At 46.7% G+C, this 24,077-nt stretch overlaps 2 protein-coding genes and 2 pseudogenes across 8 annotated transcripts in view; all 4 read left to right on the top strand.

The window, feature by feature from the left end:
* LOC311173822 (large ribosomal subunit protein eL27-like) overlaps positions 1 to 24,077 on the top strand; it is a 754,061-nt pseudogene that overhangs the window by 192,962 nt on the left and 537,022 nt on the right. The gene's annotated exons all lie outside the window — the stretch shown is intronic.
* Positions 1,502 to 6,882, top strand: LOC311172705 (large ribosomal subunit protein eL8-like; annotated as a pseudogene). The gene is made up of 2 exons: positions 1,502 to 2,116; positions 6,747 to 6,882. The product of its transcript is annotated as a large ribosomal subunit protein eL8-like (transcript).
* TMEM107 (transmembrane protein 107) lies at positions 7,391 to 8,920 on the top strand (the record flags this gene model as incomplete). Of its 5 annotated transcripts, none has more annotated exons than XM_084236449.1 (5): positions 7,391 to 7,477; positions 7,651 to 7,718; positions 7,817 to 7,917; positions 8,535 to 8,610; positions 8,851 to 8,920. In XM_084236449.1, 5 exons carry the CDS (start codon positions 7,391 to 7,393, stop codon positions 8,918 to 8,920), a joined length of 402 nt encoding a protein of 133 aa, XP_084092575.1. The 5 variants fall into 5 exon arrangements, with proteins under 5 accessions (XP_084092575.1, XP_084092573.1, XP_084092574.1 ...); XM_084236447.1 differs by having other exon boundaries at positions 8,535 to 8,631; XM_084236448.1 differs by having other exon boundaries at positions 7,799 to 7,917.
* On the top strand, positions 22,167 to 23,171 carry VAMP2 (vesicle associated membrane protein 2; the record flags this gene model as incomplete). Its single annotated transcript, XM_084236241.1, has 3 exons — positions 22,167 to 22,367; positions 22,859 to 23,017; positions 23,112 to 23,171. The coding sequence occupies 3 exons, from the start codon at positions 22,167 to 22,169 to the stop codon at positions 23,169 to 23,171; spliced, it is 420 nt and encodes a 139-aa protein (XP_084092367.1).

The raw sequence follows: 24,077 nt of genomic DNA, 5'->3' as shown, positions 1-24,077 counted from the left end.
TATAATGACTAGAGGTAAGAGGTTATGTGGTTAAGAGCTCAGATTCTCAAATCAGAGTAGATCCACAAATCTGGTGTCATAGATTATAGATTCAAGGAACTGCAGAAAGGTAGATATGTTGTTCTGTGCCTCTGTTTCCTTATCTGTATCTAAATATCACTGAACTGTATACTTGAAAATGGTTAACTTTTTGTTGTGTAAAGTTCATCAAAAAAAAAAAAAAAACAATTTGAAGAGGATTCCACTGACCAATATTCAGAGCATCAAAAGAATAACCGGAGTCTCATGTCTGTGGGGCTCCCATGTATTTATCCTGATTTAGAAAAACTGAAAATGAACAAGTATCATCAGAATTACACTTCGAGATATGAGAAAAATGATTCCACTTTCTATGACAGGAAGAATATTTGATGACCCAGGATATGGGAAGATCCTGACCTCCTCCAAGAACAAAACCCAGAAGTCCTTAAATCCTTAATATTAAGACAACTCGACTGTGTGGATTCCTCTGATCTCTCTCTCTCTCTCTCTCTCTCTCTCTCTCTCTCTCTCTCTCTCTCTCTCTCTCTCTAAAAATGCTAACTGGAATTCCCACTGCATACTCCTATCCACTATGAAGACAATTCCAGACCTGCAGAAACCTGAATGTGAGTGATGTGATAATGTGATGGCAGATAGTCATGATTATCTTCTCAACTATTCCATTTGCAAATGAAAGTAACAATGTTGAGCTGTATGTTTTATGCCACTCAATAAAAATGTGACTACTTAAAAAAAAATAGTAACAACTGCGATGGGCTGAAACACAGACAAGATATTAAAATCCACAAGTTCACAATGATCCTAAAAACAACTAGTTAGTTCCTTTTTAGAGGATGCTAGGAAACCAACTCATTATTCTGAAAACTGGTAAACAACAGTAGGAAAAAAAGTCACACGTTTATCCTGCCTTTCCTGTATGACCTCTACCTTATGGCAAGCAGTGAGTTGATGAGCACACATTCTTATTTATAGAAGAATCCCGGTTGATAAATGCAGAAGGAATGATAGAATTAGGATATGCCCAATTTTGAAACCCCTCATGAAGTGGAATTAGGCAGAGATCTTCAATTGAACCAGTAGGTGAAAAGCTAATGGAGAACTTATAAAAATTGCTTCAGTATGACTATACCTGAACCCACTGCTCAGACTGAACATGAAAATGAGAGATAAATGGGCATTATGAGCCTCCTGATGTGATGAAATAAAAAATAAAAGCCACCACCCACGATGGATTTTTATCAAAAAATTGGACGTGAGACCGATCAAATCACTAGTACAGGAAAAGCAGAAAGTAGAGGGATATATTAATTGACATTACCATAATAGACCCCACAAAAGGCTTAGTCTTCAACAGATAAATTGCAAGAAAACAAGGAGGGAGGAGGCAGTAGAAAGAACCAAAGATGAAAGAGATTTAAGAGTTGTCATTCTCTCTCCTGCAGCCACCCAAGATGGAGAAATGAAAGAGGCCAAGGGGAAGAAGGTGGTTCCAGTCCTTGCTGAACATGAAGGAAGAGGAGGCCAAGAAGGTGGTAAATTCCCTTTTTGAGAAAAGGTCCAAGAATTTTAGCATTGGATAGGACATCCAGCCCAAAAAGGACCTCATCTACTTTGTCAAGTGGCTCTGCTACATCTGGCTGCAGCTACTAAAGGCTATCCCCTACAAGAGGCTGAAAGTGCCATTAACCACTTCACCCAGGCCTTGGACTGCCAAACAGCCACTTAACTGCTTAAGCTGGCCTAGTAGTACAAACCAGAGACAAAGCAAGAAAAGCCCTGGCTGATAAGAAAGCTGCTGGCAAAAGAGATATCCCCACTAAGAGGCCATCTGTCCGTGAGGCAAAGGTTGATACTGTCATGCCTTCATGGAGAACAAGATTCAGCAGATGGTGACTGTACATGACGTGTATCCCAGTGAACTGGTCATCTTCCTGCCTGCCCTGTGTCAGATGAATGGGGTTTCTTAATGCATTGTCAAGGGGAGGGCCAGACTGGGGCATCTCATCCACAGGAAGACTTATACAACTGCCATCTTCACACAGGTTAACTCAGAAGTCAAAGGAGCCCTGACTAAGTTGGTGGAAATTACCAGATATGATGAAATCCAGTCACTGTGGAGGCAACATGCTGGGCCCAAAATTGGTGGTTTGAATTGCCAGGCTGGAAAGGCAAGGGCTACAGAACATTACCAAACTGGGCTAAGCGTACACTGTTGCATCTTCTGTACATAAAAATAATAAATATTCTCTCTCTCTCTCTCTCTCTCTCTCTATATATATATATATATATATATATATATATATATATAGCAACAGGGCCTTCCTGGTGGTTCAGGGCTTAAAGTCTCAGCACTACAAGCGATCGATTCCCAGCCAGGGATCTAACCCACATAGCGCAGCAGACCTCTCCTGTCTCGCCCACTGCTCCCCTCAGCAGTGTATTTCAGTCCATCCACCTCTTCTGCTCCCCACTCTATCTCTGGTGAATCCTCTCACCCCCCGCACCTCTGGCTTACACCCCAGTTCTTGTGTGCATAAATAGAAAATAAATCTTTAAAAAAATAGTGACACACCAACCAGGTATAATGTGTAGACTTTATTTGGACCCTGGTTCAAAACAAACTGTGAAATATATACATACGAGATAGTCAGGCAATTTGAACTATTTGGTTATGTCCAGGACTTGCTTCAATATAATTTAGTGGGGCTGAGAAGGACAGAATAGCTGAAACAAGGTTAGCCAAGAACTGGTAATTGTTGAAGCCAAATGGCATACTTCAAAGGGGTTCGTTATACTATTTTCTTATTTAAAAACATGTTTGAAATTTTTCCAGGATAACTGTTTTCTAAGTTCTTTCATGATTAGCTCAAATTTCAGGACACTTGGGTTCAAGCCCTAAAGGGAGTACACCTGTTGTACTTCCTATGGGTACAGGCCAGCTCCAAAACTCACTTTTTTGAGATCTTTCTAGGGCAGGCTTCTGTGACCCAAGGTCATGGAAAATGACTGGACAGAGCTAAATGTAGACTGTTAACTCACAATATGAAACATTACTATCTAATAAGTCCCCTAGTCAGGAAGCCTATTATAAGCAAAATACCTCCATTCTATAGCTTCTGGAGCCCAAAATCTGACAGTCCTTGACACCTTCCTTTTTTCAGCCAGCCCCAAGTTCCACGTCATCTTTTCTGCTGTCTCTTGATTCCTTCCACTTCACTCCACCTTCTTTTTTTTCCACTCCACCTTCTTGACTCTATCCTAGTCCAGCCTTTCTATCCTTTCTGGATAATTATCTGGCTCTTTACTAGCTTTCTGTTAAAATCTTTTTAATCCATTCTCCATGTTGCAACCAAAATCACCTTCCAGAATATATTTCTGCTGTGTCCTTACCCTTGGCTGCATGATCGGACCCTTGTTTATCCAGCCCACCTCATCCTGATCTTTTATTACTATTGTAGGTTTCAGAAATACTAGCTTCCTTTCTAGGCTTATTCCCACTAAGGGTCTTTGTACTTACTGTTTCTCCGCCTGGAATGTTCTTTCTCCAGATCTTGATACTGCTGACTCCTTTGTTCTGTTTGTTCCTGGGACCTTGGAAAATCTTGCAAAAGCAGATTCTGGGCTTTCCTTACTTTCAGTCAGTAATAGTGCTTCTTTCATTTGAGAATAGTCAGAAATTTGTTAAACAGTCACTGGGGAACTGGGCTCTAAAACCCTGAGCTGTTCCCATGAAGAAAGATATGCACAAGTTATAGGTAGAGGAAGGAAAAGCATGAGGCATGCCGTCCTTGCATCTGCTCTATATTGTGAGACTGTATCTTCCATGTGAAAGTACACACAGGAAACCCACCTCTCATTGTACTTTATTTATAATCATTATCACTCATTTTGATGGTCGAATAGCAACCAGGATTACTTCAAGGTCATAGTGTGTCCACAATACTTGATGGATTTGCCTATCTCTCCTGAGATAGAACTGGTTTTTAAATATTTTCAGAACTTTAAAATGAATTAAAGAGAGAACCTCCCCTATATACCTGAGAACTTACAAACCAGATAATATTTGGGTGTGTGTATATAAAAACTAGATAATATTTTATTATTATCCAGTATTTTTTGAGAATAGAAACTTTGCTAAGCTTTTTTTTATTTTATGAGTTTTGGTGATCATACTGTCTTCATATTAAGGGAAAGGTTATACTGCCCTCTAAAGAGGTACTTTTACTTTTATTTTTTTAAGAGGTAATTGTATATGAAAATGCCATTATATAGTTTTTTTTTTTTTAGAGACATTTTAGTTTTTTTTTTTTTATATATATATATATAAAGGCACGTTTTCTTTCTTTCTTTGTTTTTGTTTATACATGCACTGGGTACAGTCAGAAGCGCGGGAGGGTGAGAGACGGGAGGGTGAGAGAATTCACCAGAGCCAGAGCGGGGAGCAGAGCAGGCAGAAGGACCGAAGCACACTGCTGAGGGGAGCAGCGGGCGGCAGGAGAGGTCTGCGCGCCATGTGGGACCCTCCTCTGGTGGCCGGGGAGCAGCCAGGGATCGAACCGGCGCCGCAGAGGCCGCGGGCAGCTTCGCAACCCAGCGCTCAACCGCTGCGCCACCGGGGAGGCCCATCCATTATATAGTTTTGATGTGTAGGAGTTTAACAAATATGGACCCTCACTCTTAGAACTCATTCTCTTTTTTAAAAAAATATTTATTTATTCATTTATACAAGAACCAAGGTACAGACCAGATGCGCGGGACGGTGAGCGGATTCACCAGAGACAGAACAGGGAACAGAACAGGCTGACTGACGAAATACACTGCTGAGAGGAGCAGTGTGCTAGACAGAAGAGGTCTGCAGCGTCATGTGGGATTCTCAACGGCCGGCCGGGATTGAACCTGCGCTGCGGAAGCTGCGCTCAGCTTCACAGTGCTGCGTTCAACCACCTGCGCCATCAGGGGAGGCCCACTCATTCTTTCTTTTTATAAAATTAACCTAATGTCTCATTGATAATACAGGATAAAACCTGGAAGGAAAACCTTAAAAGGCTAATTACTTAAAAATTTTTATTTTAAAATATTTGATATACAGAAAAGTGCAGAATACAGAGAATTCCCATGTGCATTCACCAAAACTACATTTGCATTGTCATTGTCTTCTTCTATCTAAAGGTACTACTATAACTTTTTCTAGCTATTCTATTCCCAAAGTACAGAATTATAAAATATCAGAAAATTACAGTACTGTTATCTGTACTAGAGCCCTTACTCAAATATTACCAATTGTTCCATGAATGTTATTTATAATAAGTGTTTTTGAAGTGTGGGGGGCCAGGATCCATTAGGTTCACATATCAAATCTGTCATGTTAAATTTGTCACATCTCTTTAAGTCTTCCTTAATCTGGAAATGTTGTTCCTCAATCTTTGTCCTTTGTGACCTTGAGGAAACATCTTTTGACTATCTCTTTTTTTCACCCATGGGTTTAGAAAAAAGGAACTCCACTTGTTACATAGGGGACCTGGGAGAGAGAAATGCATTTCCTTTCAATTTGTCCATATTTCCTAAAACAACGTTTAAGAATAAATGACCTATTTCCGAAAAGCCTTTCTTTGATCATATTATTCTAGTACTTCCCTTAAAAAGTGGGTTTTTATTTTTTTAAGGATAGGTTTATTAGGAAAAGGAGAAAAAGAGAGACAGCTGCATAGTCACAGGTGGGGAGGAGAGCTGCAGAAAGTGTGTTATTTATAGCACTTATTACCACATGGATTTGTTCCCCTGTGTTGATCATCTTGACTAGAATATAAATGCTAAAGACGTAGAGAATTCTGTCTTGTTCAGCAAGGACAAGAGTCCAGAAGAGCACCTGGCATTACTAGTTTGTCAATCAATATGTGAATACATGAATCAGAAACTCCTCTTTAAAATAGTTTGTACCAGTTTAAAAGCACACAGATGGGGAGTGAAAAGATACCGTTCTTCTGGGAAGTGGACAGAGAGGTCCTAAGAAGCTTGGAATTTCGGGCCTCCCTGGGATTTGGTGAGATTTGGTGGCACAAGGGGTTAAGCAATGCACTATGAAGCACCCCAATCTGCAGTCTCTGCAGCACCACAATCAGCAGCCTCTGCAGCACGAGTTCAATCCCAGCCCAGTCGGGGGCCTACCCACATGGCACAGCAGACCTCTCCTGATTCACCCGTTGCTCCCCTCAGCAGTGTATTACAGTCAGTCTGCCTGTTTTGTTCCCCACTCTGTCTCTAGTGAATCCTCTCACCCCACCCCACCCCCGCATCTCTGGCCTGAACCCCAGCTCTTGTATGCATAAATAAATAAATCTTAAAAAAAAGCAGCTTGGGATTTGAGCAAAGTGGTCAGGCTAGAACTTTCTGTTCTGTGGCCCAGAGATCAATGAGGTCACCTACAGTAAAAAGTCTTGGAGCTGGACAAGGCTGGGTGCACACACCTGAAAGACACAGGGAAATCAGAGCAGAGTCTGTGCTTTACAGGGACGTAAGGAACCATTCCCTTCCTCCACTCAGGCCCCTTTCGTCCACTCCCTTCTCCGAAACACGCCTCTCATCCACATCCGAGTTCAAGACTGCTACCATCTTCTACAGTCTGCAAACCTCTTACGAAACTGAGCAAAGTTGACTGGGGAGTCGGGTGGGGTGAAATCAGAATTAAGGACGGTTCACACAACCAGGAGCTCCACTGACAATAAGCGACAGGTGGACAACGTAGGGACATCAGTCTCCCCACTTCCGGTGCCCTACAACTCCGGGAATGCGGAGTGGGTCAGGGAAGAGACTGTCCACGCCTCGGGCAAGGCGGTGCCCTAAGCCCAAATGGAGGTGACAGCAGAGCCCAGAGGGCAAGTCTTACTCCGAGGGTCATCCGGGGCAACGCAGCGGGGGCTGGGGGCTAAGCAGCTCCTGGAGTGCGCCTCCCGGGAGCTACGGGAGGCCCGGGCTAGGGCAAGGCAAGTGTCCGTTCAGCGGGCCTGCGTGGGCAGATTCGGCAGTGCGAGCAGCGCCACACCGCACACGCTCAGGGGCCGGCCGCTCGGCAGCGCACTAGGCAGAGGCAGTGAGGACAGGAACCCACCCATAACAGGACTCCAGCCCCGTCCTCTCCCCGAGGCCCACTGCGCAGGCGTATTCTGCTCTCGCGAGATTTTCAGAGATCTGATCGTAGTGTCCACTTACGTGGTTGTCAAGGCAACTGGGCGGTGCCTGCGCGAGCGGGAAGGAGGCTTTTGTCGAATTTTTTGCCTGCTATCCTAGGAGACTTCAGGAGTGGCCATATCAGAACTTCCAGCCCCAGAGATCACGGCCTTTGCTCGAGGCCATGGGCCAGATCTCGGGGCTCGTGCCCTCTCGCTTCCTGACGCTCCTGGCACACCTGGTGGTCGTTATCACCTTATTCTGGTCCCGGGTAAGACCCTAGACCATCCTTTTCCCTTCATCTATCCCACCTCTGGGTGGTCCCAGCCCCACCCTGCCCCTTCCCCTGAGACACGCCGGGTCGGGTCTTCCCAACCCCCGTTGCCCCCAGACCTGCCCTGCAGCCTGCCCCTCTTTCACTTCTCTTCCTCTTCGTTTTCCCAGGACAGCAACATCCAGGCCTGCCTGCCTCTTACGTTCACCCCAGAGGAGTATGAGAAGCAGGACATTCAGTGAGCACTTAGGGCGGGATGGTAGAATTAAGCAGTAGTGGGAGTGGAGGGGTCTTAGAAGTTCAGAAGACTTGAGCCAACCCCCTTCCTCTCTGCAGGTTGGTGGTAGCGCTCTCTGTCACCTTGGGCCTCTTTGCAGTGGAGCTAGCTGGTTTCTTCTCAGGAGTTTCCATGTTCAACAGCACCCAGAGTCTCATCTGTATCCTTTCTGCCTGTGCACCTTTCCCACATGATCCATTTCCATGATAACTCTCTTTGAACATTAAACTTTTCTGGCATAGTAGTGTCTGCCTACACAGCGAGAATCTCTCCAGTTTGAAGAGGTTCCGAGGCAATTTGCAGAAGATTTAATACAATCTTTGCACATTTTTTTATACAACAGGCTCTGGAGATTTCCAAATGGGAGTAGCATGAAGTTTTCTACATTGTGGAAGAGGCAGGCCACAGACATCTGTAATTCATTGTTACATGCACTGTGCTATAAGAGAGTGTGAAGACATAAAACACTGGGAACTCAGAAGAGACAAAGCTGGATTAGGGAAAGCTCTTAGCACTTGAGTTGTAGACCAGGATGCTGGAGGGTGATTCAGGGTTTGGGGCTAGGGATAGCCTGGGGGTCCCAGCTGTGAAGACTCAGCCTCTACCCACATGGCTGTCCTAATACTCGGAGGACAAGGCTGCCAGCTCTGGCCTTTGGAATATGGTAAGAGAGCAAAAGGTGAAACTGAATGTAGATGTCAACCCCACCACTGACCTATTCCACCCCACCCCTACCAATCTAGCCAAAGTCTTTCCTTGACTCTGGTGTGTTCCAAGCCATTGGGGCTCATTGTAGTGCGTCGGTGGCCCTGTCCTTTTTCATATTCGAGCGCTGGGAGTGCACCACATACTGGTACATTTTTGCCTTCTGCAGGTACAGTAGCGCATGGGGTAAGGTTATTTAAATTTGAAGCTTTCCCCAACCCAGCCCTGTACTCCATGTCTGAGATATCAGATCCACTCAGCATCCTGTAGCTTTTGAAGTTTCCCAATCTTCCAGCTGTACTTTGTGGTGTGATATCTGGTCTGGGAATTTGTTTGTTATTGTTGTTGTTTTGGAAGGGTCCCTGAAACCACCATGTATCTTCTGCAGTGCCCTCCCAGCTATCACTGAAATGGCATTATTCGTCAGCGTCTTTGGGCTGAAAAAGAAACCTTTCTGATCATCTTACTACGGGAACGGAGGGATCCAGGCTGGAGGAGGGAAGGACCAGTCATCGTTTCTGGAAGAAAGAATGCATCAGCTTCGACTCTCCCTCTACAACTGCATTTGTTGGAGGACAGCAGTGTTAGGATAAACTCTCTGGGATTATCAGATTTTTATTTAGTCATTTGTAATAAATTATATTTTATAGTACGATCAAGATATAAAAATTTCAGGAGACCAAACTACTGGAGAAACGGAAGGATGTTTTCCACTGCGGCAGAAAGACACTAGGTATCGCTTTTATTTTGGGTATTACGGTAGATGGCTGGCGGAAGAGGATGGGCGGAGACATGTAAATAAAGTAGCATTTATGGCTAAAGTAGCGATTTCGGAAGTGAGTGGAGTATTCTGGGAGGAATTTGTTTGTCCCTTCTCGAGTGCCAAATGGAAAAGAAAACATATTTTAAAGAGCTGCAACAATGTAGAAACAGGAATGGAAGAATCTAAATTACTTTAGCTTGCTCGGAGTAACAAGTTATGTACTCACCCTAGCTGTTAGCGGAATCTTGTTCACGGGGTGCGGATCGCTACACAAACGCGCACTATCGTCAGGTAGGATAATCCTTACCTGTTCCTCCTTCGGGAGGGCAGATAGAATATGATGATTGGAGCTCGCATGATTCGTGATTAGCGTCTCTGCGTGACCAGGGCTTGCAACACCCTGGTTGCTCCTTTCTGATTCTTCCTGACGATCTTTGCATTTTAAATTTCTGGTGACTGTTAGAATTTGTCTTGTGAGCGGCTTGAGGGAAAATAGCTGTTCGTTTTGTGAAGTGATTTTGCAGGCGTCTTTTTTGATTTCAGCATAGGGGGCGTTAGCTTTCTGTAGGAGCTCCTCTTTCAGTTTCGTGGTTAGGAAGTGTCAGTGGGTTTCTTTTTCTGACATAGTTATGATCCTTTACAGATGTCTAGTCTTGTTTGTGTTTTCACACCATAACTTTGGTTATTCGTTAGCGTTTTTTACTTCAAAAGCTTAAAGGAGCAAGAAAGTCATTTTAACTGTCATTGGTTTTCTATAAAGTAATCGCTAATGTCTGTCATCTTTGTTGTCACAAATATTAAGCCTCTCATTTTACCATAGCAAGAAGGGTCACTTGCTGGGAGTGAGAGGACTCCCTGGGACCTGGTAAAGCTCCCCTGTTGTTCAGTTACTATCTAATGAGAACACTGTACTTCTGCCGGTTAGCACATGACAAGAACAAGTTCAAAAGGAGATTATTAAGACATACATGCTATTGAGTATTATACAAACAAATCACAATAATCTAAAATTCTACAATGTCACATGGGATGAATGTTCTCAGGGATTAGAGGCTTGATCAGGAAGTCGCATCCCACTTCAGTCTTGCTTTCACTCCCACCCAGTGACGTATTTCACCAATTTGTGAAAGCTCACCTTTTATTTTTTAGAAACATTGTGAGCAAGCTACTATCAAAAATTATGTAAACTTATAATTAAACTACATTTAAAAACAGAGTTAATAAATACTCAAAATTCATTCCTGATTATTTTACTATACCTTTGTGTGTCTTGAGAAGATTTATATTCATGGTATCTGTATGGTAGAAATACTACCTAATGATGTACTACTGTGTATCTCTCCCAACTCCTTTATTTTTTTTTTTTAAGATTTATTTATTTATGCATACAAGAGCTGGGGTAAAGGCCAGAGATGTGGGGGTGTGTGTTAGAGGATTCACCAGAGACAGTGGGGAACAGAACAGGCGGATTGACTGAAATACACTGCTAAGGGGAGCAGCGGGCAAGTCAGGAGAGGTATGCTGCACCATGTGGATTGCTCCCTGGCAGGCCGGGATCTAACTCATGCTGCAGTGGCTACGCATAGCTTCATAGGTTGCATCTTAACCCCTTGCGCCACCAGGGAAGCCCCCAACTCCTTTATTGACATCAAGTTGGTAGATTGAAATTGGCCTTGGTGGGAGTATTTTCACCACAGAAATTGGCAAATGCTCCATATCAGGCTTTGTTGTATAGATTTAATAAAATGATGGAGAAAATGTTTAAAATATAGATTCAACTTATAGGACATCTCTGTAACTATTATATTATGAGCAACCAAAATTTTGAGGAAATAGTCTCCCAGTATTTGGAAACTATTATCAAATTCAGTAAAGAAGACAACTCAAAGCCTTGAGGAACCAGTGAAGTTCGAACATACCTACATTGTTTCATTTTTATCTCACTCAAAAATGTAAGTAAAAATGTCAAGCAACATTCATGTTGGAACTACACTTACAGTTAGTATACAACTCCGTTTATGAAGTCATGGATACAAGAGTGGAATTTATATTAAAGACTATTGTGTATTTTATTATTATTTGTAAGTACTGTTACACATCCTTTAAATCATTAAAATTTATAATGATCTTATGTACAGACATAAATGCATAGTTTTTTGGGGGGAGTTGATTGTTCAACATTTACCAGCATATGCCTACCCTACCATCCCAAGAAACTGCTCATCATCTTGTCCCTAACTTCAGCAGTCACTTCTTAGACTTTGGCTTGCCTTCTTTCTAGCATGTTTGACCACTCTCCTCTTTTGAAGTATTTCTCCCTTGGCTTTTGAAAAATGGTACCTCTGGTTTACCTCCTAGTGTTCTGCCTGTATCTTCTCAGGCTTAGCTAATAAATACTGAGTATCTACAGTGTACTGTAGTTGGAGGGGCTATATTACCAAGTTGTTCCTCCACTTGTCCCTTAAATGGGTGACTTGACTTCTTATCTTCAAACCAACTAGATGCTACTGAATCTTGGCTCTTTCATATGAGTCCTAGCCCAGAGTAAGATTATGGGACCAAGGTAAGGTAGGGAGCCAGGCCTGGGTTATGTTGACCAGGAAAACATGATAAAGCTAAAATGAAATGAGCACTTACTGGGGAGGTTGTGTCTTCAATTTGCAAATTGGTAAGCACAAACCCAGGTGTCAGCCTAAATCCTGTCCCAGTAGAGTCTACTTTTATGGGGGTTTTAAAGGAAAAAGATGGGAGGAAAAGGTTAGAATTGCAGAAATGTATATAAAGAGCTAGGATTGTGGGCCTTCCTGGTAGCACAAGAGGTTAAGTCGCAGCACTACAAAGCTATTGGCAGCCACTGCAGCAGGAGTTTGATCCCTGGCCAGGGAGCTATCCACATGGTGCAGCAGGCCTCTCCTGTCTTGTCTGCTGCTCCCTTCAGCAGGGTATTTCAGTAGATCTGTCTGTTCTGCTCCCCATTCTGTCTCTGGTGAATCCACTCATCCCCATACCTCTGGCCTGTACCCTAGTTCTTGTATGCATAAATAAATAAATCTTAAAAAAAAAGATTTTTAAATCTAGTGGTGCAAGGGGTTGAGATGCAACCTATGAGGCTGCCTGCAGCCACTGCAGCATGAGTTCGATCCCCAGCTGGGGAGCAACCCACATGGCACAGCAGACCTCTGCTGACTTGCCCACTGCTCCCCTCAGCAGTGTATTTAAGAAAAGAAAAATGCCAACAACCCAAAAAAGAAACAAAAAAATTATACAGACATTTCACAGAAATAGAAATATAAAGAACTCTCAAATATATGAAAAAATGATGAATCTCATTTACCATAAGAGAAAGACAAATCATATTTAACTTACATTTGTAATGTAATGATCAAAACTTTTTTTTAAGTTTCAGATATTTATCAATCTGTGTAAACCCCAACACAACACATCAACATAATTTTGTGCATTTAGAGGGGAAATATTTCCTGGTTAAGTAGAAAAGTGTGCAGATGGCTTCTGGAAGACCTTCATTTTAAGCAGCTGTAGAGTGAAAAGTTATATTTACAAGCCTGGACCTTCTTCACTTTGCTGTCATCTACATTCACTATGTGGAACTGGTATTGATCATTGGGAGCCAGTTTGTTCCAGGGCTCTGGGTTATTCCTTCTGTCCCGACTGACATCTGGATTAAACAAAGCCAGACTCATGACATGAAGCCTCTGTTCCAGCACCACTGGCTCCAGTAAATACAAAGGGAGTCAGGCTGGGGTGCTTCTTGGCCAGACAGAGGGTCTGGAGGAGGAGACCTTGGGCCCGAAAGGGCAGGAAAACAAACCTGAAAGGCTGGGAAGAAGTCTTTGCACAGAATCTGTGCACATGTACTCTGTGCACATGTCCCAACCAAAACATTTTAGAACAGGGAAGGGTGTGAGTCAGATAAATTGGTCTCAATTGTTTGTTGATGGGAGGAAAAATCAATAACATATTCAAGGAGCAATTTGTCAATACATCAATATCCATCAAAATTACAAATACCCATATCCTCTGAGCTAGGAATTAGCACTTAGGTGAAGTGGGAATGTGCAGATTTTTTTTTATACCTTCTTTTTTTTTTTTTAAGATTTATTTATTTATACAAGCACTGGGTACAGTCAGAAGTGCGGGAGGATGAGAAAATTCACCAGAGCCAGAGCGGGGAGCAGAGCAGGCAGAAGGACCGATGTACACTGCTGAGGGGAGCAGCGGGCGGCAGGAGAGGTCTGCGCGCCATGTGGGACCCTCGGCCGGGGAGGAGCCGAGGATCAAACTGGCGCTGCAGAGGCTGCGGGCAGCTTCGCAACCCAGCGCTCAACCGCTGCGCCACGGGGGAGGCCCAATGTGCAGATTTTTTTTTTTTTTTTTTTTAAAGATTTATCTAGGGCCTCCCTGGTGGCGCAGCGGTTGAGTGCTGGTCTGCGAAGCTGCCCGCAGCCTCTACAGAGCCGGTTCAATCCCTGGCCACAGGGCTAGGGTCCCACATGGCGCGCAGACCTCTCCTGCCCGCTGCTCCCCTCAGCAGTGTACTTCTTCATCAGTCTGCCTGTTCTGTTCCCCGCTCTGGCTCTGGTGAATTCTCTCGCCCTCCCGCACTTCTGACTGTATCCAGTGCTTGTATAATTAAATAAATCTATAAAAATAAAAAAAAATTATTTATGCATACAAGAACTGGGATACAGGCCAGAGGTGCAGGGCAGGAGGTGGGGGAGTGTGAGAGGATGCAGGAGAGACAGAGTGGGGAACTGAACAGGTGGATCCACTGAAACACACTGCTGAGGGAGCAGCGGGTGAGACAGGAGAGGTCTGCTGTGCCATGTGAGTCAGTTCCCCAGCTGGGGATCAGGAATGGAACTCGTGCTGCAGTGGCTGCGGACAGCTTCATAGTGCTGCAACTTAGCCCCTTGTGCTACCAGGGAGGCCCTTTGTAGATTATTTTTTACAGCTCTGCTTGCAAAAAAAAAAAAAAAGGGAAAAAAATAGCCTGTCAACAGGGATTGGTTAAGCTGTGTTACAGTGTAATACTATGCAGTCAGGGGGAAAAAATTGTATACACTATAGAACCACCTGTACAATAAATGTCAAAAATAAATTGCAGAATCTTTCACATAGTTCACATGGTCTGTTTCCATTTGTACAAAAAAGTGGAAAGCCATGTGCACAGAACATCTTGGAAGGAGGCACGAACAAGTAGGAGAACTGGTTGTGAGGGGCAGAAGGCTGGGTGGGTGAGAGATTTTCTCCATCTGCTCTTTTGAACTTTTGGAATTTTTAACCACATACACTTAAAAAGAAAACATACAAACGGTACCATTTTTAAAAGAATATGGGTCTGCAGCTGTTTATGTTCCCTGTCTGGAAATGAAGCTAAGTCAGAGGCTGGCTGGCAGAGACTGAGAAACAGCTCCCCAGTGATGTCATCGGTGCACCTGGATCCTGCTGTTTCAGTCATGTTCCAGTTATGTGAGCCCTCAGATTCTCCTTTTTTAGTTTAAAGTTGTGTTGGCAAATGTTTTGATCATTACATCCATCAAGAATCACGATGATTTTTTTTTCTGCTTTACTGAGGCATAACTGACACATCTGCCAGGTTTCACTGATCTCTTTTCTTGTGTATTATGGTGGCAACTGATGTTTGCAAGGGACCAGACACTGGAGAATGAAAAAGCCCTCATTTAACAAAGAAGCACAATGAGGCCCAAGGAGAAGTCATCTGCTAGAGGACACCTTGCAGATGTGGGGAGCTGGGGCTAGAAGTAGTACCAGCCAGGCTGTGGGCTTGGCATGTGAGGAGGGAAATAACACACTATCTGTTTCCTCTCCCAAATAGAGGAGTTTATTAACAACAGTAAATCTCTAATGAATGGAAGGTGGGCGAGTGAGGGTTTGAGGCAAGGAGGCACCCCAGGCTCCCAGTCCCACAGGATTTTCCCACCCACACTGAGCTCTGGCATGTTGCTTCCCCACTGCCCACACCCACACTGCCTTGCTGCAGTGACAGGAGCTGGCTATCTCACCAGACTGGTAGCAAGTAACCAGGGCTGTCCTCACAGGAACACTGGGCACCCAGTTCAACCCAAACCCATCCTCTCCAAGTAGGTGTCTGGGAGTCCACCACTAACAATCCATTTGCCTGCTATGCTGGGTTCTCTTTTATTTATTTATTTATTTATTTATTTATTTATTTATTTATTTTTATAGAGGCATGTTTTCTTTCTTTATTTGTTTGCTTGTTTTTGTTTATACATGCACTGGGTACAGTCAGAAGCGCAGGAGGGTGAGAGAATTCACCAGAGCCAGAGTGGGGAGCAGAGCAGGCAGAAGGACCGAGGTACACTGCTGAGGGGAGCAGCGGGCGGCAGGAAAGGTCTGCGCGCCATGCGGGACCCTCCTCCGGTGGCTGGGAAGCAGCCGGGGATCGAACCGGCGCCGCAAAGGCCGCGGGCAGCTTCGCAACCCAGCGCTCAACCGCTGTGCCACCGGGGAGGCCCTATTTATTTATTTTTAAAGATTTATTTATTTATGCATACAAGAACTGGGGTACAGGCCAGAGATGCGGGGGTGAGAGGAATTACCAGATACAGAGTGGGGAACAGAACAGGCAGATTGACTGAAATATACTGTTGAGGGGAGCAGCAGTCGAGTCAGAAGAGGTCTGCTGCACCATGTGGGTCACCTTCCTAGCCAGCAGGGGATTGAACTTGTGCTGCAGTGGCTGTGGATAGCCTCACAGTGCTGTGCTTAATCCCTTGTGCCACCAGGGATGCCCTGGGTTCTTTCTTAAAAACACTCCCCACTGAGCTGGTAGTTCATCATCATTTATTATTCATTTCCCTGTCTTGTTTCTGGCACTGTGCTTGGTACTCATGCAGGGAGAACTACACATATTAAAAAGAAAACACTTTATATATGTATATTATGTTTACACACAAAAATTTAAAAGATACTACTGTATGAAAAAAATAAACAAAACTTGATTAATCAATAAAGGGACCCCAGGGCCTCCCCTGGTGGTGCAGCAGTTGAGTAGTGGGCTGCGAAGCTGCCCGCAGCCTCTGCAGCGCTGGTTCGATCCCTGGCTGCCGGTGAGGGTCCCACATGGCACAGACCTGTCCTGCCATGCCCGCTGCTCCCCTCAGCAGTGTATTTCATTGGTCTGCCTGTTCTGTTCCCCACTCTGGCTCTGGTGAATTCTCTCACCCTCCCGCGCTTCTGACTGTATCCAGTGCTTGTACAAACAAATACATACATACATACATACATACATACATAAATGAATGAAGGGACCCCATCAAGGCATTTCTCAGAAGATACATTTACCCAAATATAAAGCCAAGACAATCAATACCTTGATCATGGGAGATATTTACAACATTCCTTAAAGTACTGTTGTAATAGCAAAAATAAAAGAAAATAACATAAACCCTGGTTTTTGAAGAACTAAACTGCAGTAAGACTTCTGGCTAAACGTGGAAGATCAGCCTTGAGCGTTTGTCTTTTCCCTTTCAAAACCTAGAAAATAACAGGAGGGGACTCAAAGAGGCATAAATCTACAAGGGTTAAGAGACCAGCGGGGAGAAGACAGCATCACACAAAGATTCCAAGAAGGTTTTGGAGTCTGGACATAGGCCTTGCTTGTTCTATCCAGCAACAGGGGTGAGAGGATTCACCAGAGACTAAGCGGGGAACAGAACAGACAGACTGACTGAAATACACTGCTGAGGGGAGCAGCGGGCGAGACAGGAGAGGTCTGCTGTGCCATGTGGAATCAGAGCACAATGCTGGAAGATCCAGGAGGCTCTCAGATTCCAGGGCAGGGCCTGGTTGAACTCAGGGGTGGCTGCGAGTCTGTGACAAAGTGTCAAGACCCCTGACACCTGAATTATACACACCACCATTCCTCACATGCTCGTTTTGGGGGAGGCTTTGGATTTGGGGACACCAAGCCCAGCTGAGAGGTCCTGAGGCTGGAAACAGGAACCTTGGCCCTAATATCTACCCACCCTCCTTTGCATCAAGGTAGGGAATGGAAAATGGAGGATATTCTCTCAAAGGAAGGAATGTCCCCAGAGAAAGTCTCCCACCTATCACTTTTTGGAGGTCTCTGTGTAAAGGTTTCTACCATCAATGAAAAGTGCCCCACACTGCAGTTTCCAATCAGCCTGTTGGTGGCTGGCTCTCTGTAAGTATGAACATAGAGCCAAGAACTGGTAGCTATTCGAGGAAAGCCTCCAAAATGAAAGAGACTCCTTCCACATATTAGAAACAACAACAACAAAAAAATCCAAGAAAAATACAGAAGAGACAAAGATGCTAGAGAGCATAAGGAAAAAAAATCACTATAATTGGAAAGTCAAAAAAAAAGGAACCCTCTATATATAGTCTGTTCATATTCGTATTTTTTTTTTAAGGATTTATTTATTTATTTATACAAGCACTGGGTACAGTCAGAAGCGCGGGAGGGTGAGAGAATTCACCAGAGCCAGAGGGGAGAGCAGAGCAGGCAGAGTGACGAAATACACTGCTGGGGGGAGCAGCGGGCGGCAGGAGAGGTCTGCGCGCCATGTGGGACCCTCACCCTGTGGCCGGGGATCAAACCGGCGCTGCAGAGGCTGCAACCCGGAGTTCAACCGCTGCACCACCAGGGAGGCCCTCACATTTGTATTTTTTAAAAAAGTATTTATATGTATGTTTGTCTCTGGCCCCACCATTCTAAAAAATTATAAGACTGGAGACAGTGGCTGTGTCAGGTAGGGATCCTGAGCAGTGCAAAGCAGGGTTCACTGTATATTCTTCTGTACCTTTTGGGTTTTGATTGTGTTACCTATTACCTAGATTAAAATCTAATATTGAAATTGAAAAATAGAATTGGTATCCTCAGGGAGATTAGAAAATATATTGCATTTTGGAAATGGAAAAGAAAATAGAGCAAAACCCTACCCCCCCCCCCCAAAGGGGATGCATGGAAACTTCCAGAAAGTGAAACAAAAAGACAAATGAGTTGGGGGGTGGCCAAGGGAACCTCAGCTTTATAGCTAATGTTTTAATATTCTTTTTAAAAAAGATTTATTTATTTATGCAACAAGAACTGTGGTACAGGCCAGAGGTGTGGAGGGTGAGAGAATTCATCACAGACAGAGTGGGAAACAGAAGAGGCAGATCAACTGAAATACACTGCTGAGGGGAGCAGTGGGGCGAACTAGGAGTGATCTGTTGTGCCATGTGGGTAGCTCCCTGGCTGGGGATAGAACTCGAGTTGCAGTGGCTGTGGATGGCTTCATAGGTTGCGTCTTAAGCCCTTGCACCCCCAGGGGGGCCCCATTTTAATATTCTTTTTTTTTTAAAGATTTATTTATTTATTTATACAAGAACTGGCGTCCAGGTCAGAAGTGCGGGAGGGTGAGAGAATTCACCAGAGACAGAGTGGGGAGCAGAACAGGTAGATGGACCTAAGACACGGCTGAGGGGAGCAGCGGGCGAGTCAGGAGAGGTCTGCCCCGCCATGTGGGTTTCTCCCTGGCATGCGGGGAATCGAACCGGTGCTGCAGACAGCTTCGCAACGCAGCACTCAACTGCTACGCCACAGGGGAGGTCCCATTTTAATATTCTTAAGAAGATGCAGTCACATTGTGTGTGTGATTATAAAATGCATGTGGCAGTCCATCTAAAGCCTCTGGCACACAGTAGGTCCCTGGTAGTTTCTCTTCCCTCCAGAAACCCAGGGCTTGGCAGACAGCCCCCAGAGCCTTCTGGACCCTGCAGTCAGTCAGAGGTCGCAGGGTTTGAGCCGCTGATTGCACCATGGCAGGGCTAGGCTCTACACCCCCACTGCAGGCAGCATTCCCAAGGGCCCACTTCTCTCCGTAATTAGAAGGCCTTTTCTTTAACAAGCAGCGTTGAGGGACACAAAGGTCTCTGAAATTAATCACTAGCTTGGTTGGGTTTGACTCATGTGGATGCAGCAAGTTCATGAGTGGGTGATCCAGTCCCCTTCTACCTCAAGTTCTAAGTCAGTTGTAAAAACAATAAAAAAAGGCCTTTTATAAAGGTTTTCTCCATATTGTCTATATCAGAATCACTAGAGGTGCTTATTAGAAATGAACTTGGGCCCCCTCCCACATCCTTTGAATGAGCCTTGAAAGTGGAGCCCATCAGCTGCCAACCTGAAGTAGGTAAACATAGGTTCCTGATCTCAGTAACGCCAATTTCTGAGTCTGTCTTTAGTTCAGTTTACCTCCTTTTGTTTCTCTATCCTACCTGGCTAGCAGAAAACATTTTCTTATTCATTTCCAGGGAACTCATCCCACCCTTCTCCTGCCTCCATCATTGATCTAAATATTGGGGCGTTCTTCAGCACCACAGCACAGGTGGGGTAAGTGGGAAGGGGCTGCTCGGTGAGAGTCCTCTCTTCTCTCAACAAGATAAACCCCGCATCCCCACCTCCATGGATCATATTCTACTCTTTCCTGCTGCCCCCAGGATCCACTCATAATAGTAGTGTGCCAGCTTTTCATTTGGCCTTGGCGCCCCAGATTTATTCTAGGTTCTGTCCCTTTCCATCATTAGGGAAAATGCAGACCACACCTAACTAGCATATAACATCTTCCCTGGCCTTCCACTAACTACTCCCCTGCTAGTGTGAGTATGTGTGTGTATGTAGGTGGGGCGGTTAGAGGGGGGTGTGGTTTGGACTCCTGTTTGTATCTCCTTCCAACCTCTACCTACCCAGACAATGAGACTTTCGAACGTAAAAGTTTGGAACTGGCATCTTTGTTCTCTAGCTAGGAAGTAGTCTCAGGGCCAAAAGAGTTAGCACCCCACAGATGGATCTAAGATACCTTTTCACACAGGCTGAGCCGACAGGCATTCTGTGTCAGTGCACAAAGACCAGGGAAGTGACTGCTCCTCAGGGAAGGGAACTGAGAGCATCTTATCTTAGATGTGCTGAGTCCCCACACCCAACACAGCTCCCTGCTCTCTCACCTCCCCCAGACAGCAGGGAAATGACACCTCTGGTGACAGAGCCTGTCCCCCAGCTTCTGCTGGGAGGGGATGGGGCACTGCATGGGGGAGGTTCTCACACCCAGAGGCCTTGGGAAGCCTGAGTGTGGGAGGGAAGAAGCTGGGTCCTGTTTGTGTCAGAGACCAATGCTACCATCAGCCCCTCCCTCCTGCTAGGGAAGCAGTGGCACCCCCCACTGAAGGGCTATTAGGCTTCCCCTAAAGCACCTCTGTCTTTACTCTTGAGGCCTTCTTGGACTCACTCCACCTAATGGACATCTCACCTGGTCCCATCTTCTCCAGGAGGTGTCTGGCCTGCTAAGAATGAGCTGAGTGGATGTGTATAGTTGAGTCTGTTTAGAGACCAAAAAGGAGACCAGTGAGGGACAGGAGGGGCCATTTCCTACCGTGTTCCAGAGTAAGTCATTTAACAATTATATATTTAGTGCCTACATATGTAATATATTTTGGGTCCAAAGTAAGGACTGGAACGGTCCAAGGTGACATCTATGAGGTTAATCCTCATGTAAAATAGTAACAACTAACCTGGGTACAGTAGGTGCTGTCTTTGCCTACTGTCCTAAAAAAAAAAAAAAAGCCAGTCCTTTCAGCCCAGGCCCTGCACCCCGGACCAAAGGTTGAGCCCTCTGCAGCTGCCAAGTACTGCTGCCCAGGCCAGCTTTCTGTCCTTCTCCCCGGGGTCCTCAGCTTGCCCTACCTTATTCGGGTCTCATTCTGGCTTGACAAGTACCCCTGGACCGAACTCCAGCTTGTGAGGAGGGGCAGCTTTCACTGAGTTGAGGGGAGGGGAGAGCCTGCCTCATCTCTCTCTCTCATACTCTCCTACTCCTACCCAGATGACCAGGGCCCCCAGAGCTCCTCTGAGACCTCCATCTGCGGGGTGGTGGGTTGGGGCCCATATCCTGCCACTCCCCCACAGCTGCAGAGTTCCTGCATTGCCCAGGGGTTTTGCATTTACCCCTTCTGATTTCCCACCCCCATCCCAAGGGCGTCGGGACCTGCGCGCAGGTGGAGTCCTTGAGCTGAGTGCGCACGGATTCACAGGTTTCACGGGGGAGGGAGGACATATCTTGGGGTAAGAGGCAGGTGGGAGAGGCATGGGGGCGGCCGTGAGGGCTGCGGTCAGGCACGGGTGGCAGTGCGCGTGAGGAAGCCGCAGCAGTCAGGCCGCGGACTCAGGAGAGCCGCGGGAAGCGCGGGGGCACCGAGCCGACAGGCCGCAGCGCCGCCGAGCGAGGGCCCGGCCCGGCCTCGCCCCGCCCCCGCGGCCCGGCTCCCGACGACTCGCCCGCGGAGCCCCGCCCCCTCCCGCAGTGCCCGGATGTGGGTGACGCGCGGCCGCCATCTTCCCGTCCCGGGCAGCCAGCGCCAGTCGGAGCCAGCGCGAGCCGCCGCCGCCGCCGCTGCCATCACTGTCGCTGCCAAGTCCTCCGCCCGCTTCCCCCGCCATGTGAGTCGGCCACCTGCGTTCGTACCGCATTTCCCGGCGCTGGCCGCGGCCCATGGGACTGGGTCCCGGGAGTGCGCGGGGTTTGGCCCGCGCCTCCCCGCGCTCCCCGCGCCCGGAGGCCAGGCCGGCGCCCGTGACTTCGCGCCGGCGGCCGGAGAGCTCCGCTTCCCGCGCTGGACGCGCGGGCGGTGACCCGGGGGCGAGCCGACCCGACGTGTGCCCGCCCCGCCCCTGTCATTGCTGCCGCTAGTCATTTTGGGTGGACCCTGCACTGTGTCAGTGAGGTCGCTCTCATTTGACAGTAGGGGAAACTGAGGCCTGGAGGGGGGAGGGGGACTTCACTCAAGGTCACGCAGCTTCTGAGTGGTGAGGCCGGGCGGAATCCAGGCTTCCCATCCCATCGGGTGGCCTTCCTCCCGGGAAGGGAGGGAGGGACGGATGGATGGACAGGCGGATGGGCGGAGTCCTGGCTGCTGGACCCGAGGCTTCTGCCTTAGGTCTTAATCTGTCCCTTCCCCTCAGGTCGGCTACCGCTGCCACCGCCCCCCCTGCGGCTCCGGCTGGGGAGGGAGGTCCCCCTGCACCCCCTCCAAACCTCACCAGTAACAGGAGGCTGCAGCAGACCCAGGCCCAAGTGGATGAGGTGAGTGTGTGTCTGTGTGTGTGTGTGGGGGGGGGTGGGGGCGGTATTAAAGACAGTGGGAAGGAACCTGAGGTTTGGCAAACTGGTCTGGGGTGGGGGGGGTCTTTCTTGGGTGGGCAGTGATGGCAGTTCACGTTAATAAGTTCTGGGTCAAAGACACACCATGTCACCATGCCCCTTCCCTGTCAGTGGGCATTCTAGTGTTAGTCAGCCTGGCTGGCCTGGGGTCTTTCGCCCTTGACAGGTGTGCACTGGTGAGGACAGGCTGCTTGAAGCTCAATAAAAAGAGGGTGCTGCTATGACACCTGACATGTCTGTCAGCATACCTTAGATATGTGCTCCTTGTGTGTCCCCTGGTGTGCTAGGCATGTTCTGTGTGTGTCCTTGGCATGTTAGCCTGGCAGCATCAGGGTGTTCCCTGTGTGGGCCCATGTTGGAGAGTGCCCTTGTTGAGGGGGTCCTTGGTACACCCTTGTTGGCCTCTCCTCCAGGTGGTGGATATCATGAGGGTGAACGTGGACAAGGTCCTGGAACGGGACCAGAAGCTGTCGGAGCTGGATGACCGTGCGGATGCACTCCAGGCGGGGGCCTCCCAATTTGAAACAAGTGCAGCCAAGCTCAAGCGCAAATACTGGTGGAAAAACCTCAAGGTAAGGGTGGAAGCAAATGAGAAGGCTGGTAGGCGTGCTGGTGGGTGAATGGGTATCTTGGTTAGTCTCATTGACTCTCCCCTCTCTCTTCTAGATGATGATCATCTTAGGAGTGATTTGCGCCATCATCCTCATCATCATCATCGGTGAGTAAGGCAGGAGTGGCTAGTGCCCTTTTCCTGGAGAGGTTTCCCCTCTTAATTCTGGATTTTGAAGGTCATTAACTTAGTTTTTACTATTCAGGAAAAAGCATATATCTGCCCATGGCATATCTGATTCATTTAGAGCCCAAAAGTTTGATGTTGTTTAGCCTGCACTTTGCCTGGTTCTGGGCAATTTCTGTTAAGATTTTGGAAACAGGAAAAGTAGTAAATCCCCACTGCTCCCTTGAGCATCCTTACAACTTGAGACCCCAGTTTGGGAACCATGGAATTGGGGAGTGGGAAAGCAGGAAAGGCCTACAGGCTTGAGAAATGGCCAGGAAACCAACCAGCCTATTGTTTGAGAGCTTGTGTTTCAGAGGGCCAGAGGGTTAAGGGGTCTGTCACCCCATTTAGATACCATGGAGTTGAAGAGAAATGGGAACCCACCTGTCCAGGCCCCTTGCTTTACAGATGGAGAACCTGAGGCTGAGAGGGGAAGGGATGCCAGCCTACTGGGGAGTGGGGAGGATGGGAGCAGGGCCAGGCCTGATACACTGCTTTCTCTCTTCTCTCTTTCTCCCCGCTCCCTCTTCCTTCTCTTTCCCTCTCTACAGTTTACTTCAGCTCTTAAATCCCTGAGGAGCCTGCCCTGCCCAGAGAAGGGCCTCTCCCCCATCCCCAGCCGCTCCTCCACCTCTCAGCCATATCTTCCAGCCCCCCTCCCGTGGATCCGTGTGTGTGTGTCCCCGTGTGTGTGCCCCCCCTGTAAATAGCCAGCTGTTATTTATACATATATAATATTATATATATTTGGTCTGTTTGTAGTTTTATTACTAGAAGATTTTTCCGGTTGTCCTTAACACCCCTTCCTGAAATTCCCATCACCTCCTTTCTCTTTTCCTCATCCCCTTTCCCTC

This window comes from Talpa europaea (assembly GCF_964194135.1).
Source record: "Talpa europaea genome assembly, chromosome: 7".
NCBI lineage: Eukaryota > Metazoa > Chordata > Mammalia > Eulipotyphla > Talpidae > Talpa > Talpa europaea.
The sequence above is the reverse complement of the archived record's forward strand: the minus strand, read 5'-3'. Positions and strand labels throughout refer to the sequence as shown.